This window comes from Geospiza fortis, unplaced genomic scaffold (genome assembly GCF_000277835.1).
Source record: "Geospiza fortis unplaced genomic scaffold, GeoFor_1.0 scaffold292, whole genome shotgun sequence".
In the NCBI taxonomy this organism is placed as follows: domain Eukaryota; kingdom Metazoa; phylum Chordata; class Aves; order Passeriformes; family Thraupidae; genus Geospiza; species Geospiza fortis.
This window is the reverse complement of record NW_005054482.1, coordinates 597,834-616,131: the sequence shown is the minus strand read 5'-3', so window position 1 is coordinate 616,131 and position 18,298 is coordinate 597,834. Positions and strand designations below refer to the sequence as shown.

The 18,298-nt window shown below is 43.8% G+C and overlaps 1 protein-coding gene across 2 annotated transcripts in view; it reads right to left on the bottom strand.

Annotated features, from left to right (window-relative positions):
• Window positions 1–18,298, bottom strand: part of SOX5 (SRY-box transcription factor 5) — a 274,532-nt gene that overhangs the window by 187,447 nt on the left and 68,787 nt on the right. For both annotated transcript variants that reach the window (XM_031063130.1, XM_031063131.1), the window contains exon 4: window positions 18,016–18,226. In XM_031063130.1, the coding sequence (XP_030918990.1) occupies window positions 18,016–18,226 (211 nt within the window). The remainder of the gene's footprint in view (window positions 1–18,015; window positions 18,227–18,298) is intronic.

Here is an 18,298-nt window from a genome sequence, read left to right as displayed (position 1 = left end):
CAGCTGGAGATGACAGTTGTTTTAACAGCTGAGCTGACAGGATTAATTTAAATGCACTGAAATCAAAAGTAGATAACACCTGTTTAGTCTTCCAGGGCCATGGAGGAAGGTAGGGCAGGGGAGAGGAGCGGAGCCAGGGCTGTCTGTGCGGGCTGCGTGCATTGTGCAGCACGGATGGGTGCGCACGTGTGAGCCCTCCCGGCCTGGGCAGGGGGCACGGGGGCTCCAGAGCACAGCGACACACTCCTGAGGGCAGGGCAGACTGCTGCCTTGTCACACAGCAGCGGGGAGGCCAAACATCTGGTTCCCATTGCGCCCACCACCCTCCTGCTCTGACCCAAGGCCTGTTGACCCAAAGCCGGCCATGGACAAAGATCGCTGGGTTTAAAGCTGCAGCTCCGCACTCCTGCATCCCAGGGATCCCCCCGGGTTAATTAATGCATTCTCTTTGAGCTCCCACGCGCTCCCTCCCACCCTTCTCAGCTCCTTCCCCAAACTAAAAACAAAACCAAGAATTCCTCACCTTCCTGCCATGCCACAGCTCATAACTCCATGTCCACAAAACAAATAAATGCAAGGCCTGTCAGGAGAAGCATGTGAGGCAGTAGGAAATGTTTTATGTGGCAGGCAAGTAGGGGCTGATTTTGTGTCTGCTTTTCAGGCTATCACCCTGCAGTGTCCTGTGTCAGGACCACAGCTGGATGTCCTTGCCCGGCACATGAGCTCCAGGAGATCCAGCAAGGAGAACTCTCTGCTCCAAGAAATCCAGGACAACCTATGGAAACCACATCTCCTGGTAGTGCCACCACCCCACAAGGCCACTAAACTTGTTCTTAGGCACAAGAACCTCCGAGCCTGACTCTGCAGCTGCTCCACTGAGGCAAAGTGAGCTCTGCTACTGATCCTGGCTCCCAAACCCAACCTGCAGGCTCATTCCTGGCTGGGCACATGGGGCTGAGCTGTAAAAGCATCTCCAGGGAGCTTCCTTCCTCAGGTCTGTGTCTGCTCCCCTCTTGTACAGCAGGGCCTCGCTCAGGCTGTGCCTCCCAAGCAGCAATTAAACCTCAGCCCTGGGAAGAGGCACAGAGCTCCTGTCACTGCCAACCAGGCTTGAAAACCACAGAAACTGGACACAGAGAGTGAAGCTCATGTGGGAAACCAGGGAGAAAGCACCACAGAGGAAAAAGCCCTGAAGAAGTTGTGTTTCCTGAGCCTGCTCCGTGCTCTTCACCACGGGACTGATCTTCTCTGCCTGTATTCCTCCAGGGGTGAAAGAACCCCAGCCCCACAACTGGTACAATGATGCTGTAGCTGCACACATCTTACAACAAAGCCTTCAGCTCTTCCCTCACGGCCCAGAGCCCTCCAGGAGGGAGAAGTGAACTGCTCAGGGCTCCCTGAGCTGACTGCACACCCTGCACCTCACTGTGACACCTGCACCCAAGCACGGGCAGCACCCCCTGTCCTGGCAGCTCACGGGGAAAAGAACAGCTCAGAAAATAGAAATAGAACAGTTCAGAAAATGTTTGATTTATTGATAACAGAAGTTGGGGAATCACAGCATCGTAATAATAATAATAACACCTTCAGCATGAACCACTGCCAGAAGGCAAGACAAAAAGAGAACCACCCGTGGTGGCTGTCCCTCAGCTGCAGGTCTCAGCGTACCCAGCTTGGATTCTCTCTGCATTTCCAGCCACCAAAGCTCCCACACACTCCCTCCCACCTTCCTCTTCCCCAAACAGCACAGAGCTTCATATAGGCTAAATCACAGTGCCAAGAAAAACAGAGCAACCCCTCACTGAGCTGCATTTATTTACTTATTTCAGAATTTCAAGTCCTTTTTTAGCATTTGTTGTCCAGGAAAAACTACTTACCTGGACAAATGTAAATCTCAATAGCAATTCCGAGAGAAGAAATAGGACCCAAACTCACCTCTTGTGTGTGAGCCCTGCATGCAACAAGCTGAAGTAAAACCACAATAAGCACCAATTTACACAGACATTTCAGGTCTGGGTGTGAAACCGCCTTCATTCTGTTTCACAAGAAAGTACCAGGACACCTTTACACTCAATACACTCAAGCCACATGAACCTTTCTCTGGAGGGTATACTCTGGCCACTAAATTAATTTTCACGAGGCTGGGGAGTGCCATGGGATGGGCTGTAACCTGTGAAACCTGAGTTTCACTTCTGCACCCCATTCTGTGTGAGAGGATTTAATGCTCAGGGCCACTGTGCCCATCTTGCCAGCTTTGCACCCAGGGCAGGAGAGCTCTGCTGAAGGACAGGCACCAACACCAGCTCTCAGCTACTCCTGGCTAAGAAAGGGAAAAACTCCAGCACAACGAGATATAAAACTTCCTTACTTGCTGAAGCATTGAACTTTTCCAGCAAATGAACCCAGGGATTCCCAATATGTTCCTAAAATATTGGGCTAATACCAGAGGGCACTTTCCCTGTTATTTTTCATGTCCATGAACCTCTGCATGTCTGGATTCTGCCCAAGTCTGGAAGCAGAAGTGCCAAGGAACATGTGAGAGGCTGTTCTCCTGACAATTCCGATTTGGCTGGTGCTGGAAACGACAGAAATCCCCAGAGAAAACCAGTGATAGCTCACCTCTGATATGCAGCACAAGATCCCTACTGCCTACCACAAATACATCAGGAAATGTTACAGAAATGGGGGGGAAATGGAATAATATTGAGAGAACATGCATTTAAAAAATAAATAAACCCCCTACTCTCTGTAAATACACATCAAAGCAGCAGCAGTGGTAGTTGTACCAGCAGCAATAATGATGATGTCAGAAGGGCTGATTACCCTTGCTTACATCCATGCTTTATTCTTACAAATTTTATAAAGTTTATCTGCACATCTAAATCATTAATTTCCATTAATATTTCCAGAGGGAAAAAAACCCTCTCTTTTTAAAGGGTCTTTTTCAAAGTTTTCAGTCTGCTGGGCGTGCAATGATAATTGCTGCTCTGTTCTGCCTAATGACAGAGTCCTTTCCCTGCACAAAATAAGATGCAGTTTCTTCCCCACTTTTCTACTTCTCTACCCAACTCAGAGGCTCGAAGAATAATTACAAACAATGCCTGAAGAACGGTTCAGTTAATGTTAATTTATACAACAAACTAATTACTACCAAATGGTAAAAAATCACATGTGGAAGTTCCTGTCTCCCACGCACACAGCTCAGGCAGCAGCCATCTGTCTCAGCCCGGGAGCTCTCGGTGACAGGGAGGGAGGCAAGGCAGGATGGATCAGAAACACTGAGCTGCTCCCCCTGACCAGCCCATGGCACTCAAACACCACTGTCTCTACATGGTCGGCTCACAAGTGGCTTTTTCCCCCCCCTCTATTTATAAAACAAACAAACAACTTGCACCAGTAACTGCCTTGCTGCCTAAATTTCACCTCGACCCCAAGAATTTAGGATGAGGTCTAAAATATCTCCGTCTATCAGCTGTACTCCTTCCTCCCTGCATTTTCTCTTTGCAACATCCCTAACCATCAGAAAGCAAGATGTGAGATAGCCTTTGAATCTGCTTACACTATGTTAGACAACACGATGAGAAAATGTGCTTTTTTTTTTGTTTCAACATGTTTTTTTCCCTCAACCTGAGAAAGCAATTTTCTCCCAAACCTTGAAAAAAATCAAAGTCAGTACAATTGTTAAACACTTTTATGGGATGCTCATTAAAAACTGACAGGGACAAAAAAGCTGGGGACAAATCCTGAAGCATTTGTTCAGTTTAAAGTCTCAGTGAATTCAATGTGAGTGTTACTTTACTGAGGACTTCAATACCAGATCCTTCACATGAACGAGGACCTTGGCATTTTGACTGTTAATTATTCCCTGATTAGCTTGCATCTAGTGGAACAAACTAAACACAACATTATCCCCTAAGCTGTGCTCAGGAGATCTCAGCTCCAATATTCTGTGCTCTCTGTGAGATCAGAACTCCAGCAGTCATCAAAGAAAGTGCTGCACAAGAATAGGAGCAAAGTATCAGAGTTTAGATTCACAGTACGGATTTCAGAGAAGTGTTTTCCCCCTAACATTAAAAACTTACAGATCTTTCTTTGTTTGAATATAAGGCAAAATGTTCATATTGCAGAACTATCTCAATGTATCTCATTTGAATGAGCCCCCCCTTATGTTTCTGTGAGTCCCACAGAAGTGCCAAAGTGCAGCCTTCATTTCATTAGGAAGAGACAAGCCAGAATAAGGTGAAGACTCACGATGTTTTAGTAAAGATGAAATGTCTGTGAACTTGTGCTTCTGAGCGTTTCTCTACTCAGAAAGAAGGAATTTGTTTCAGATAGCCTGAAATAATCACAGAGGAGGAACGAGAGGCACAGCAATCTCAGGCAGGGTCCCTGTAATCTCATATTCATGAGGTAACACAGTCATTATTTCTACACAGCCAGAACAGCACCCACAGTTTGAGGGAAGTAAACACGAAAGAATCACAAGAGAATCCACATTACCAAACAATAATGCCTAATTAGTCTCCACTCAGAGTCCTTAACAGAATTATGATATATTAAAAAAAATTACAGGGAAATGATTCTTGTAAAAGTTTACATAACAAAATACATCCAATGAAGTGGAAGAGGAAGAAACTATTTTTCTGTTGCTCAGCCTCTTTTTTTTTTTTTTACATCATCAGGAGCTGCTTTCCATGAATGAAAACTTAGAATGTTTAACTCGAATTTCACTCGGTTTCACATTTCACAATGACTTCACTTTAAGGTGCATCTTATAGAAGACTGGCTATTATTTAAGGTACTATTTAAGGGGGCAGGTGGGAAGAGGGAGGCCATGGGAATTACAATCCCAGTTCAGCAAAGTCCAGTTGTTGGTATAACAAGTGAACTCAGAGAGCTTTCACCATGGATCTGGAGTGTGAAATGAACCACTGAGTGCTCTATCAGTGAGAGGAATAAACAGAAAAAGGAAGGGCCATTCACCACAGGGTGTGGTGCAGGAAAACCTGCAGAAAAGCTGCTTTTTGGGGATGCTTTGGACATCCCACAGCCCCTGGACTGTGGCTGACATCAGGGCTCTTCCCTCCTCTCTCACCCCAAGTAGCCTGGAGCAGCTCTCACAGCCAAAAGTCTGCCTCTAATTTTAGTTCCCATTCCTGGCACACGTTGTGTCCTAGATCACTGAAAGCCTTGAATTAATACATTAAGACCCAGTATTAAGCTACAGAAGTGACAGCTTTATGGACTGCATTCAGCCTGGGAGGAAAGCTACCTAGCACTGCTTAAACAATCCCACTGCCCTCTCCAAGCAGGAACAAGATTAAAAAAATAAATAAAAATAATTAAAAAAAAAATTGAGTCTCCACCAGTACTTTGCCCATCCCAAGATTAATCAGATTGCAAAGGTGTATTTTCTAAACAGGCACACTGCACATTGTGTGCCCCTGAGAACACCCAGCAGCGCTGTGGCTGGCACCCACAGCCTCATTCCTGGTGCACATTCTCAATTTTCAGTACAAGCAGACCAGTGGTCAGCACCAACCTGTGAGAGCCCAAGGATGAGATGGAGCTGCCAGCTGAACTCTCTGCAGCACCCCAATGGCACTTTGCTCCGTGCTGTATTTATATTATTTATTATTACTTGTATTTATGGCATGAGGCCAGAACAACAGCAACAACCAACAAAAGGAGTTTACAGAGAACTATTATGAAAATTCTGCAGTCTGGCAGTGTAAGAAAGCACCTCTCATTGTTTTGTCTATGTGAACACCATTAATTTAAAATACTGGGTCATGTGTGCTGTGCAGCACCCACTGGTGCTATGTACAAGACCTAAATAAAGCCACGTATTTCCAAACAGTTATATTTCCATGTATATGAAATTAATATTGAAGATTAAACTAGAGTTTCATCTTCAATATATGTATTCATTTCATGTATATGAAAATTTAAATTTAATTCCATGCATATGAAATTAATTAATATATTAATTTCATGTATATGAAATTAATATTGAAGATGAAACTAGAGTTTCTCCCATCCAGTAACCTGTCGAACAATAAAATAACAATAACAAAAAGCCCTATTATTGGCTCAAAAAGACTGCACCTTCTTTTCAGCAGAAACAAAAAGGTCCTAAACTGCAATGTTATGTATATTATTCATCTAATAATGTTATGCTTAGTTATAGAATGACTACCAGTGAAAACTCCCTAATTCATCTGAACTCAGACAGGACTGACTTGGCCAGACCAGTATGAGAAGAATGCATTTTGTTTGGAGAGGCAGCCCAGACATCCCATACTCAAAAGCTTCATGGGAGCTGTGAATCAATTAGATGACACAGCAAGAGGAAATGCACAAAAAAATATACTTAAAATAAAATAATCTTCAGTGAAATGTCTCCATATTTAGTTAAACACCACTGCTGATTAAAGCTGTACATGAGCTCAGTGTGGAATCCAGAATTTTTGCAGCTGACAATCATTAGCAAGAGCCTGCTGTCCTCTAGTTTCATCATATATTAATTTCATATACATGGAGATATAACTGTTTGGAAATACGTGGCTTTATTTAGGTCTTGTATATAGATATCTCAGCAAAAATGCACTAACATGCTTTTACACTTTGCAACAAGCCAGCAAACCTACAGGACCAAATGAATACACAGTAATCACTACAGCTGAAACCATTTTTCTGGTTAGCTGGTGACTTTTTTTGCTTTTTCTTTTTTGTCCCCCTGATGCCTGACTCTGTAGGAGATAAGATGCTCAGTTACTGAAATGGGATATGTATTGTGGGCAAACCAGAAAAGGAGAAGAAGTTTAGCATAAAAACATCAGGGTGCATGAAACAACCAAGAGGCTGTCTTGTTCCATGTGATCCTTGTCTCTGGACTATTTACCTTAAGATTGTGTGGGCTAATCTGCAGTACAGGCTGATGGCACATTCCAAACTGCACTGCACAAACAGGACACTGGGATAACCACTTCCAAGGCAGGCGAGCACTTTCCTTTCTGATAAAGCACTTGGACACTGTTCCCAGCTTTGAGGCTTTTGTATCTTTGGCTGTTACCATTCTTGTTCATTGGCAGTGCAGTACAATAATTATTTGGGGATTTTTTTTTAGATGGAAATCATATTTTCCTTTGGGCATGTGGGCTGGCCTTTGCAACTGCAATTCCTGGATATTTAGGAAAACAATTATAATTAGTAGCCAAGTAGCATGTCCCATACACAACCTGCTGGACTCAACATCCACAGAGCTCATCTCCTGTGTGTCTATTATTTATCTGCAGATTCAATAATTTAATAAATTACAGCTAAAAGGCTCGGATGAACAATGGAGGTTCCTTGCATGTTGCAGTGTAGGAAATTGCTTTTTCTCCCTGACAGGAAGGATCTGGCTTCCCTGTGTCCTACATCTGTGCTTCTCCTTCCTGGTGCTGCCTAAGGCAGTGCTTTCTGTACCCCAAAAGGCAACTCATCCCGCACTGCTGAGCTTAGACACAAGTACCTTACCAGCTAGACAGTAAAATTTTCCACCAATTAGTGACCCCAGAGACTTGGCTGTTGTTGTTACCTTTCAGTTCTTTTAATCCTGCTCCTTCTAGGAACAGGCCTAATCCCTGTCTGTAGAGGGATAGAAAAACAAGTCACGTTGGGTTCTTTACCAATCCTGGAGTAGGTCAAACACTGCCTTCCTAAAGCTCCTGCATATCCAGGGGGAGTGATGAACTGCCATCTGAGAGCAGAATTGGGCCCACATCCCCCTGAAGTGTCCATTAACTCTCCTGCACTCAGAAATAAATCAAGATGAGATTCCCTTCACCACAATGAGCCTAAAATACAAACCCTGCTGCTCACAACAGGGAGGCCAGGAATTCACCTTGAGTCAGGTGGCTTTGTCCTCCTCCCTGCAACCTGCAGCAGTGAGAAGAGGGCAGGATGCTCCTTTGGCTCCAGGATGTGCCCTGCAAAGGCTCCTCCAGAGCACAAGCCATCAGGATCCACCAAAGGGTCACACATCCCACCACACCAAACTTCTGCCATGCCTCAGGTTTAGCTTTTCTATTTTTCAGATTCTGTGCTGCTTTAGTGTGCAGTTCTGAGCTTCACATGAGGGCATGGTGAGCTCTGTGCACAGAGCAGGGAGACAAAACAATTCCTGCTCCAGCTGGGCACCAAGGACAAATGATCCAAATCTCAGCCCCAAGAGCACAAACACCGTGGGCTGGAGAGAGAAAAACAAGCAGGGTGGGACTGCAGGGGCTAAAGCTGGAATGGGACAATGAACTGCAAGGTGCAAATGGAGCAGAACTGATCCCAGGGACAGACCCCGTGCCCGGCCGTGCATTTTGGGGCCATTTTGGTTCATCTTGGGTGCAGCCCTGGCTGGGCTCTTGTGCTGCCCAAGGTGGATCCATGCAGGAGATCCTTTGAATAAATCCCTGCTTTATTCTGTGACTCCATCTCCATCTCCTACTCTACTCTTTAACTCTGTTCTAGATCAGCCTTCCCAAGGCATCACCCAGAGTTGAGACAGGCTCGTTCCCCTCTGCTCACTCTGGAAGCAATCCTTGACCCCCCCAGCCCCAGAATTCCTTGGAAAACCTTGAAGCCACCACTCCTATTTCCACCTTTTAGCCCACACCAGAGCCAGCTGTCAGTCACTGCTCCATTTGTCTCCAGGAGGGTGAATCAGGAGGAGGAGGAAGGAAGAATGTGGGAGGACCTCTGCATTGATTAGAAATGTTTGGGGTGGGAAGGAGAGGGGGGAAAGGAGGGAGAGAGAGATGGAGATAGATTAGAGGGCAACAAAACTGGAGAGGAAGATAAACAGAGCCAAAAAGAAAAATGTCCTTTGTTCATGTAAATGGCTGTGTGCTCCCAAGCCCTCTGCATGACTAATGCCACGCCGTGGTGTGTAAACCTCTTGGGCACATAACACAAACAAAGCATCACTGGGCCTGAGCAAACAAAGGCCTAAGCAACAGTGATTGAATTCATCTTAAAACAACAAATCAATTCTTGCCTATTAATGCCCTAAATACCAGCGTAGGAGCACTGTCCTGTTGTAATAAACAGCCATGTGTTCAATTACCTCTGCTTGCCCAACTCCTGCTCTCCCCAGTAATTACACCATGCAATGCATTCTACACTGACATTATATTAATGTGCTGGGAGGAGAAATCTTAAATACGAATTAAATCAAGGCTTAAACATCTCAGAAAGCCTTACCCAGTCACACAAGTGCTAACAGGGCATTCTTCAGCAGAGAGCAGAGTTTGATTTTTCTCTTCATTCACCTCTCACTCTCCTCCTCCGGAGCTCTTTCCTCCTCCAATAGAGCTCCTTCAAGCTTTCATTTTAATATATTTATTTATGTAAATAAATATAGCTTGAAAAAGCTCTATGGCCCCAAAGACCAGAGCAGCAAATCTCTCCTAAGCTCTCTCAAGCCCACTTCACCTGTACAAGAATGCTCCCAAGCAGGAGCATGACCTGAGTATCAGCTTACCTCCCATCAGCCAAGCAGCAGCAGCACAACCCCCTCAACAACAGACAGGTGACATCAAAATGGGGCAAGAACAACAAAAGCAGGGAACTTCAGGGACTGAGACAAAAGCAGGAGAATAAAAGTTTAAGAAAAGGTTTCCTACCCCTCTGCAGAACCGTCAAACTCCCATTGGGTGCTGAATAGCACCCAGCAAACAGACCAAACAAAAGATATGATGAAAGACATATTTACTCGTGCAGGGCTCCTTCCCCCCACCTCAACCTTTCTTTCCTTTTCACACACACCCACACTGCACCGTTTGCATTGTGTTGTTAAATAACCAATGGCAACCCAGAGGAAACACTGCAAGGGTTTCTATGATGCTGTCAAGCACCAGACAGATGCTTGGCAGTGTCAATATGTTCTTTACCTTTGGCTTCTGCCAGGGTTTGAAATTAAAAATAAAATAGGGATAATAATGCCGGGAGAGGAAGAGAGAGATGGCGGTGAGTTAGTGCACGGATGTACAATACACTTTTACATCACTGGAGCATCATCCTACCTACCTAGCTGCTGGGTTTTACTTCAGCAATTTCAACTGTTATGGAAATAAATAAATAAATAAATAGAGCTTCTCTTTTTACTGTGTGCTGGCTGCAAGAATTCTTATAGAAAGCAAAGTAAAATTCTGGGGTGTACCAACTGCAGATTCCCAGGTCCTCAAAACAGACTCAGAGGTTTTGGCTGCAGAGACAGGCCAAGCACATCTAATGCTCTATGTTCCAAAATCTGCTCCAAATTAAAACGCCCTAAGTGCTGCAGAACTTCACTGACTCGAGGCTTCAGAAGGCACAGAAATTTGCACATTCGGAGAAAATCAAGTTTTGAAAGCTTTTCTGACAAATATTACAGATTGCCCTCAAAACCACAGTGTGCAACATTCAGATCTATTTAAGTGTCTGTAAAACAACTGTTCATTTGTCCTTCTCAGGTCATTAGATACAAAAACACCCTCAAAACCTCACCAGGTCTTGCAACTCATTTTTGTTTGACTAGTTTGCATTTTTTCCTTTCAGCTGCCAAACCAAGTCAGGGGAAAAGCTGTTTCCACCTGACCCAAAGTGTTTTATTTAATCCTAATTGAAATGTTTTCATTTCTCTTTCAGATTAATCATCTTAAACATTTAAAAACAAAAAATATCATTTCCAAAGAAACATTTTGTCTAAAAATGTTGACTGTTCCAAATTTTCTACTAGTTTTTGGCTAAAATTAACTTGTTGAATTGCTAAATGCTATCAGTCCTTAATTACTGTGTAACAGGTTTTAGGGTGCTTAGGGCAGAGAGTTCTCCCCAGCTCTCCTTTATTGGGTTTTTGAGCACTTTGTGAATTGATACATCATAGAAACCATGCACATATAGCACATTTTCTCCTGAGCCAATGCAGAAACCACAGTACATTTAAACTGCATGAGAAGGGAAGGCGCTGAAAGGAATTCTGCCTTCCCAGGACAGCCTGTGTACAACGCAGGAGATGTTGGGCACCGATGCATAAAGCTGGCAACCCTCAAGCCACCTTAAAAATACCAATGCTAAGCAGACACGTATCTAATAAAGCTCAGCAGCAGCTCCAAACTTAGGAGTGTTTTTACAAGGCTACTTCATTAGCTAAACAAGCAAGTGGGAGTTGCTGCAAATGTTGCTCCTTGCCGTACTAGAGGCTTTCCCTTGCTTCTGGTAAACAGCAGACACAAGACAGCCTTGTGAATAGCTGATGGCACAGGCTGAGAGCTGAAGCTAATCAGACAGGATGACAGGTCATCTTAATCAGCTCCAAAAGCCAGCGCACATGCTCCTCCCAGCTCCTCACCTCCCCTTCCCTCATTTGGCTGAATCTCCCCCCTTCCCACAAATGGTGCTGTTGAGAAAGAACACAGGGAGCCCTCCAGGTCTCAGCGTCCAGGGCGCAGGTGCTGAGGCAAACTTTGAAGTGAGCTCTCCACCAACTCCAGAGCCGGCCGTGCCTCCTCCGTCAGCAGCCCTTATTAAAAAAAACACCAAGCACCCTCTAGAACAAAACCAAGCAGGCCTATTTAATTAGGGCAAATACTTGATATCCACTTCTCCATGTTAAACCACGCCGTCACACAAGCCTGGGAGGTCTGATTAATTTTAAAATGCACGGTCCTGACAAGCGCCTCAGGGGTAAGAGAAAGGGGGGAAAAAAATCCCACAAATCCTGCTAGCTCGACAAATAGGTTCCAGCTAAATGGTGTGTATGCTGCCCAGATTAAGATGTTACTATTCAGCAAGGGCTTGAACCTTTAATATGAGGGACAAGAGGGCTGAGGAACAGGTGGCTGGCTCTTCACTGCTGAGTAAGTGACATCCCCGAGAGCGGTGGCACGAGGAGCTGGCACTCTCCCCACCTACAGCTGGGGCTGCACCAAGGCAGAGGCTCCTCCAGCTCACCCAGGGACCAAAACCAGGGTCAGAAAGCTAATGGCTTTTCCAGGGAAGGGGGAAATGAAAATAAAATAATAATAATTTTTAAAAAAATTAAAAAGAGCACACAAAAACGCAAAGGCTAAGAGGAAGCTAATCTAGGTGGAATACAACAGGGGAAACGAACAGCAAAATGATGTGGGGTCAAAAGTGACAGCAAATTTTGAAAAACCTTACTGAAATGAAGCACAGCTGGTGAGGAGTCTGGGGAAAAAAGGGCAGACAGGAGCCCAAATAATTATTTTTGCCTTGCTGAACCACTTGCATGTTGTGCTGTTAAAGATGAGAAGTGAAAAGAGAAAGCATTCTGCTTTGGCTCCTGCTTGCTCAGTATTATGCAGTGAACATAACCCAGAAAGAAATTTTAATTGTAGAGATTCATCAGAGGGGACTTTCATTCTGAACCAGGGAGGGGGAGAGAGGGGCTGCATCTTCTCTCCAACAGCACGAGTTTCCTGTATCTCACTTGACCATAATGCTTTCTTCTATATTCAAGATGCTGTATCAGCACCTCAGATGCCTTTATCAAAAGGAAGAAGAAAAATCCAAAAGCTAAAAACCTTTGAGGATGTAAGAAGAGAGAGTTGGAAGGGAATCTAAGCAAATTTTGAAAACATCCATTGAAATAAACCGTGACTATCAGGCTAAACTGTTGGGAAGGAAAACACTTAAAAACTGAAGGCAACAAATGAATAAACTTCACTTAAAGCAAGTCAGAGCTGGCAAGGCTTCAAACTAGGCTACCTCTGTTCTAGAGTTAAAGCACTTGTTAATAAAAATTTAAGCTACAGTATTTAACAGGGCCTCCTCTCCACATAGGCCTATTCCACAAATAAACTTTCCAATGTTTTAATTATTTTTTATTTGTATCAGCAGTCTGCGAAGGCAGATTTCCATATGGCAGGGTCTTTGAAAGAAGCAAGGGAAGTTTGATGCTGTACAAGAAAAGGCACATTTTCTGGTGACAGACTGCAGAGATGAGCATGGAACCACAAGGCACCTGAAGCATCCTTCCACAGCAGCAGCAGTGCACCAGCAAAACTTGAAAGTACTCAACTGCAAAGTACCCTTGTTTGTCCTTCAGTGCAAAAGCATTACAAAGCCTCTCCAGCACGCACTCTGTCAAAGGGGCACCGAGGAACCAAATAAAAGAACTTTCAACCTCAACCAATTACAGTATCCTTGGGCCTTTCCCGAATCTGTGCACTTTATTTCCTCCCTTCTCATCAGATGTGATTGAAAAACAGGAGTCTGCATTTCAAAGGCCACCCTTCTTGTGCCCATGAATGGCCTGCTTTGGAATCTGTGGCTTTAAAAGAGGGAGACATCTTGATTTTTTTACAAGATTTGTTCATTAAAAGTTTGATAATGTTAGGAGATACCCCAGCTAGAGAGCCTGAATTCAGCATGGCTCACTTTTACAGATGACAGAACTGCTTAAACAACAGTCATTTAAATTACCACATTAACAGGTGCTGTGATTTATAATGTAAACTTAAACATCAAACACAAACAGCCTTTGGGGGACGTTCAGAAGACAAAAATCATGCCCAAGAGGCTCTTCTCATCCCTTTCTTCATGACAAGTAATTACTTACAGTACTGCTGCCTACCATAATACACGAGGCTCTGGTACCCACATTGCCTGCTAAAGCTCTGCAAACACACATATTCCCTTCTTACCTAACAGCTGACATTAATTGCTCCCCCTCTGAAGGCCTAAAGACTGTAAGATCAACATTTTGGAGCAGGAAAAAGATGAAACACAATAAATGAATAATTTGTGTGTTTGTGTTCATACATATTTATGTCTAAATAAAAACAATACATTATATCTATTGTGTGTGTGCACGTATGTACATGTCTTTATGGAAAATTCAAAGTATTCACTTAAACAGCCCAACTGAATTGAGTTTCAGAGGTCCTGACCAAGGAAGAAAGAGCTGTGCAGATGAATGACTGCACCCACACAAGCTCATCAGGCAGGTGTTCATATGATCCTTCTCTGCACAGAATTCCTACAAATCCCATACAACAACACGGGCCTGGCCTCAGAAGCCCCACTATGAAGGTTTTAAAGATATCCAGATACATAACCTGTTAAAACTGCCAACATGGAAAAAGAGGATTGATTCTTAATGAAAAGTTAGGAGATGGAAAGAGCCAAAGAATACTCCAGCTTATTCTAAAAATAGGAAGGAATTTACTTGTTTGCCTCTTCCCTTTCCAGAAGCCCAGCCATACATTTAGGGGAAAGGCTCCAGAGATTTCAGAGATTTAATTTTCCACAAGCACGGGCCATGAATTAAAATTCAGCAATCCAATCACATTAATAGTGCAAGGAAAAGCTAAGTGGTTGCTTTGGTCTCTTCTTTCACAAACTTGTGTCAAGCTCAGTGACTTCAAAGAGATTTCCATTTCATTCCTACAAATGAGGAGAACAGACAGACAGAGAGCCTCTGCCATCCTCTGATGCCTGAAGAAAACAGAAGAAAAACACGCCTGTATCTCATTCTCCTAATGATTTTAGCTGCAAAAGGAATCCCATGGTCGGCAGACGACCCTCAGGGCAAGGGCTGGGGGTCTGTCACAGTGTATAAGGCTTCTCCAAACCCACTCCATTATCTTCATTATTGTGCGCCAGGAATAAAAGGGGACTGACTCCTCTTCTGAAGCCCAAGTTAGAAAGGGCAGAATGTTTCATGTAAAATAACATTGTGTGACTTCAGTAATAGGTTTATGCCTTTGGGGGCCTCGTGCTAAAGCTGCATATAAGGATTTTCCACAGAATTTGAGAGAAGAAAAGTGAGCACTGTATTAGTAATGAGTAAAATTCGGCGAGTTTCAGATCCACGGAACACTTCTGCCTCTGTGTCAGCATGACTCATTGTCAATCACACACTTCCATCCAGCAGCAGGAAAATGGCAAAATTAGGGGCAGAAGAAAAGGAGCAAGGAGCTTTGGAGCTAAGTATAAACCCCTATAAAAACACCCCCTAATCCCCCCAGCTCATACCCAAGGAGGAAAAGACAGTGCTGAGCTTTTGGAAGAGCAGGCAGCGTGGGCTCCTGCAGGGCACATTAACCAAGGGTACATACACAACAAATCTACATGAAAACCACTTATGTGGAGAGTGATGCTTCCCTCATCAGCTCCTGTGTGAGCACAGGGAAGTGTTTACACACTGCTGCACTCTGAGCACTGTGTTTAAAATGTGAAAGTTTGTGTCCTGTACCGACAAAACTTATTAATTTTTACTTTTATTTTCTAACAAACATAATTGTAGAAAACCATTTCCCTTGTATCAATGAAGTTTCCTAGAAAGAGTCAAACCAAAAAATCAATTACTTGGAATATCTCCCTTGTCCTTAAAGCCCATTTCAGAAAAGAGAAGCCCTTTCCCTGACTGATACAGGGTTTGAATTGAGACCTAAAGTTGTCCATGCAGCCCTTCCCTTTTTTCTGATTTTGAGGAAAACAGGCCATTTGAGAGAATGCTTGAAAAGCACGTTTCCCACAGCAATTCAGAGGACTATTTCAAACAATAAAAAGAGAGCAAACACAGCCCATTGTACAAGTTAAATAATATATAAACTTTTGAGTACACAGAGAAATGGGAATCTGGCTCGTATCTGGTCTTTGAAAGATTCACAGGAAATTGATTTAATTAAACCTCAACTACTGGTGCAAATGTTTCCCTTTCTTCCCAAAGGGAAATAAAGTATTATATTATTCTTGTTGACATAATGCAGCAAAGCTTAACCAAGATTCTTGATCTTCATCCCACAAAGCTTTACAAACTAGCAAGACTAAAAATCATTAGTGAAATATGCATTTATCACAAATTGCTGCGTTTTTACCTACATGCACTATCAAAGATTCCCACTTGTAACACCTCATTCACAGGGAAATTCATTAATATGCTAATTACCTGACTAGCAACCAGTGATGACTGACAATTTTACTTTAGCACTACATGAAGAAGACATGACAATAATTTTCTGCTGGAGTTCAAACAGAGAAGACACTGTGTTGTATTTGGTATATATCTCATTTAGGGAAAAAGACTCGTATTTGCAGAGGACCTCTAAGAACAGTCTAGCCATCTGCACCCAGAAATATATATTTTTTAATTAGCCACTCTAAAAACAACCATGTTGGCTGAAGGGAAGGGGGAGGGAGGCTTGTCAAAATGATGTATTTGTCCCTCACCACCTTTCAATGCTCTTATGCAAGTCTAATTTTCTTCCTAGCCACCTCACCTCTTTGGCCTCCTTTTGTTTCAAGTCCCATTTCCCATTCTCTTCTAACTTCTGAACTTTTGTTAGTTCGCTTTTAAGGAGAAAGGGAAAAAAAGCTCAACTCTTTCCTATTCATTTTTTCCTGGATGGGGAGTAAGCAGAGACATGAATATGGCACCCTCATAATGATTTAACTAGGGCTTAATGAAATTTTCATCACAACCTGCTGTTCAATTTAATGGCCTTTGAAAGACAATAGAACAATGGCTAGAGGGAAGAAAAGATTTTTTGTTGCACGCATTTGCAAAGCCCAACATTCAGTTGCTCCCCCTCCTCTCTCTCCCAATCTCTTCACAAAGCTGTAGATCTTTTGTTTGTACTGTATATTTTCATTTTAGTAGAGCTGAGATAATGCACAAGCTCTGTAGCCATTCTCATGTCTATCTGTGGCCTTTCCTTAATGGAGTCTGTGCAGCTTGTACAACCTCATGCTCAGCAGAGTATTTATGCACTGCCCAGAGCTCCTCGTTCTCTCCTCTCTCAGATAAAAGCCTGCTCTCCTGCCCACCTATTCCCCCTGCAATCTTCCATCCAAAGGCACAAGGTATCCTATGGCACTGACCATTACACCAACCTAAATGCAAAAGAAATGCTGTAACTAGTATTTCAAAAATGCTCAGACAAAGAATTTGTTTCCCAGCAGATCCTTACTGTGTGCTCCAGTCAAGACAAGCCTAATTTACAACCTTGCCATGCTCCTGTATGTGTCAGCATGCTTGTGTCCATACTTCCATCCCAGTATGCAGGAAATTGACCTGAAATTTTCTTGTAGGTGCTGTCAGTTCAAGCTTCAGCCCTGAGGTGGGCCCTGAGAGCCCTGCTATTGAACATTTGGAGTAGATTTCTGTAAGAGGATAGGTGAGTGTAAATGAGAACAAAGTCTCCTCACTGTGCCCTAGAAACAAGGCTCAGGATGCTCTCACAGCTGGCTCCCAGTGCCCCAAAAAGGCAGCTGTAAATACACATGCAGATACCTACAGAGAGCACAACGAGAGCTTCATCTTCCACCCAGGGTTTGGGCTCTGCCCAAACCAGGCAAAAAGTAAAAATCCTCATCTCTGGTCTTAGTCCCAGAGCACAAGTCCCACAGAGCACAAGTCCTATCACCACCAGCTGGAGAGAGGGCCTCAAAGAGACCCTCAAAAAACCCACTCTCCAAAAAGGACACCCAGAAAGGACACTGCATTATGTTGCTGGCCACACATAATGCAGAGAACACCTGCATTCCCTGCCTGTACAGCACCTGCACCACACATGAACAGACCACGATGTGTCCCACACAAAAGCTTTCACTAACTCCCAGTTTACCTTCTTACCTTTCAAACATTGACCTGCAACACTAGATCATTTCACAAAACCACTGACATTGATGATAAATAATAATTCTTTTAGTGCTAGACACGGGGAGAGGGGAGTAGTGCTGTAAAAGCCCCCAGGTGATTGTAATTACTGCAGGCATACTGAGGAGGTTGCCACTGTAACAAAAAGACCACTAGACTCTCTTTTTGGGAAAAGCTAAAAACGTTAGCTGTGATGGGACACTGATAAAATCTACCTCTAATGCAGAAAAGAACTGTAAGATCTTCAATTCTGCTGGCACGGAAAAGCAAGCAGCGCAGAAAAACGGCACGATTAAAAAGTATATGCAATCCAAAGGATCTGGAGGAAAGAAAAGAACACAGGAAATTTTGGCCAGCTTCCCAGGCCTTACCTTCTGGCTCGTTTTTGATGAGCTCTTCCATTTTCCTTTGCTTGAGGGTGTCCACGACATCTGCCAGGCTGCCCTTGCGGCGCTCGGGGGTGCCCAGCGCCGCGCTGGACAGGGACTCCCCGCCCTGGCGCCCACCTTCTTCTGCCTTCAGGGGTGAGGTAGATGAGTTGTGCGGGGCAAACGAAGACATCACTTTATTGCCATCAACTTCCTGAAAGGGGAGAAAAAAACCAAGATGAAACGTTCCTTGCTTTTCTTGAAGAAATGGGGGGGGGGGGGAAAA